Source organism: Trypanosoma rangeli (genome assembly GCF_003719475.1).
Source record: "Trypanosoma rangeli strain AM80 chromosome Unknown Tra_15.4_contig_00521, whole genome shotgun sequence".
Taxonomy (NCBI): Eukaryota; Euglenozoa; class Kinetoplastea; order Trypanosomatida; family Trypanosomatidae; genus Trypanosoma; species Trypanosoma rangeli.
The window spans coordinates 7,005-8,894 of record NW_021706263.1 but is presented as its reverse complement, the minus strand read 5'-3'; the positions used below and the strand labels follow the sequence as shown (position 1 = coordinate 8,894).

At 52.7% G+C, this 1,890-nt stretch overlaps 1 protein-coding gene across 1 annotated transcript, besides 2 other annotated features; it reads right to left on the bottom strand.

The window, feature by feature from the left end:
- On the bottom strand, nucleotides 1–1,440 carry TraAM80_09139 (uncharacterized protein; the record flags this gene model as incomplete). The annotated part of the gene is made up of 1 exon (XM_029385841.1): nucleotides 1–1,440. A coding segment is annotated over one exon (1,440 nt), but the record flags the coding sequence as incomplete, so codon positions are not given.
- A 309-nt stretch (nucleotides 1,441–1,749) lies between these two features.
- Nucleotides 1,750–1,772: a microsatellite.
- Nucleotides 1,773–1,827: a microsatellite.
- Between the last annotated feature and the right edge of the window lie 63 nt (nucleotides 1,828–1,890).

Below are 1,890 nucleotides of genomic sequence, written 5' to 3'. Positions count from 1 at the left end.
ATCATCGTCATCGCCGCCCTGGTCAACGAGGGAGTCTGGCTTCTGAGACGGCACACTCATGCTGGCGAAGGGGTTCCTGGACGCCGCAGCTGCACGACGTGGCTGCTCAGCAGGCTGCGCCTCCTCCATAAGCCCGTCGCTCTCCGCCTTCCAATGCAGCGCATCACCCAACTCAGCACCATCCGCCGGCACGGGCTCCAACCGCGACTTTTCCTCAAGTAATTTCTCATAATATTCCCCCTGTTCCTCAAGCTTCTGCTGAAGCAGCTCATCGTGCTCTGCAATGCGTTCGTTCGCCTCGAGAAGCGCCGCCTCGAGCTCCTCCTGCAGCTTGGCGTGCGTCTGCTTCATCTCGGCCTCCACACGCTGTAGGGCTGCCTCTGCCGCCTCGCGACCCCGCTCCGCATCGGCACATTGCTGCAAGAGATGGGCATTTTCTTCTTCCAGCTGTTGTGAATGTGAAATTTTGTTGCATGTGTTGTGGTTATATTGTAGATCTCTCAGTTGTTGTTCAAGGTACTTTACTGTATCTGCTTCAAGACTTTGACGTTCTTTACTGTGTATTAGCTCGTGCTCCATCATGCTAAGCTTTTGTGTGAGGGCGGTCACCTCATTCTGCAGTGCCTCCTTGTTTTCTATGAGTATCCTGTTTTCTTCTTCAAGGTTGCTGCACTTGATGATCGCCTCTTTATGCTTTAACTGCCACTCTCGTATTTCACTATCTTTGCACGCTAGTAGGGATTCCGCTCGGACAAGCGCATCAGATGTTTCCAGGTGGGAGTGACTTATGTGACCTTGTGCATGCATATGCGGAGCGTTTGCGTCCTCTTGAATCGCGCCAAGGCCTTTGTCAGCATCCGTGCGCCCGTCTGAGTCGCCTGATGGATGCGGCTTGCTTATGGCCTCCAGAGAGAGACTGGGCGTTTGCGAGCCACGCTGGGCAAGCTTCGTTGTAAGTTGGTTCAACGCTTCCTGCTGCTGCTCGATTGTCTCGTGCGGCAGGAGGCTTTCCTGCGTTAGTGTCTCGATCTGCAGGATGTCACTTAAGTGCTGCTTGCAAACAGAATCAAGGAGTGAGTGGTCAATAATGGAAGATGTGGTGCCATGTGAGTTTGAGTCGTTCTTGCTCTCCGCACAATCCTCCGAGACCAGCTCCGTCGGGTGCTGCACCATGTACGAAAGACTACATGTTCCTTCGGGCAACACACGTGCTTCATTTACAGCATAATGACGTTGGTCAGCCGGCGCGCTTGCATCACGACCTGCGCCTTTCCCCGTTTTGCTCTCCTCTGCCACGCGCAACCACTCTTGAAAAAGCAAACGGCCGCGCTGCCGCAGCCTGGCAGTTTCCTCTGTGCTACGGTTGACGTCGTTCAGGCGGTAGAACTCCAGCAGGGCCTGCGCTCGCTCCAGGCGCAGCTTCCGCAGTCCTTCATCCATCACTGTCTACTTCCGCCGCAAAGCAGCTGGAGACGCCCACACACGCCGACAAAACGAATCACGTGGACAGCTCCGCCGATACTGTCTGCCGTGTCGTCAGGGATAGGGAAGAAGCAAACGCTAAAACAACAAGAGCGCAAGCAGACCTCCTTTTTTTTTCTCTCACGGATCCTAACTCTGCAAAAATGCACAAATTTCTCTCGTAAAATTGAATACACACGTAAGTTAGGAGATGCACACAATTAGATAGTTTAAGTGGAGGAGAAAAAACAGGATGTGGCAAAGAAGAAAGAAGTGTGCGGAGAGTGGCACACATACACACACACACACACACAGAGACAGAGACAGAGACAGAGAGAGAGACAGAGAGAGAGACAGAGAGAGAGAAAGGAAAAAAAAGACGGACAATTGGAAGTCAAAAGGAATCCGCATACCGCAAATCTCTAGAAA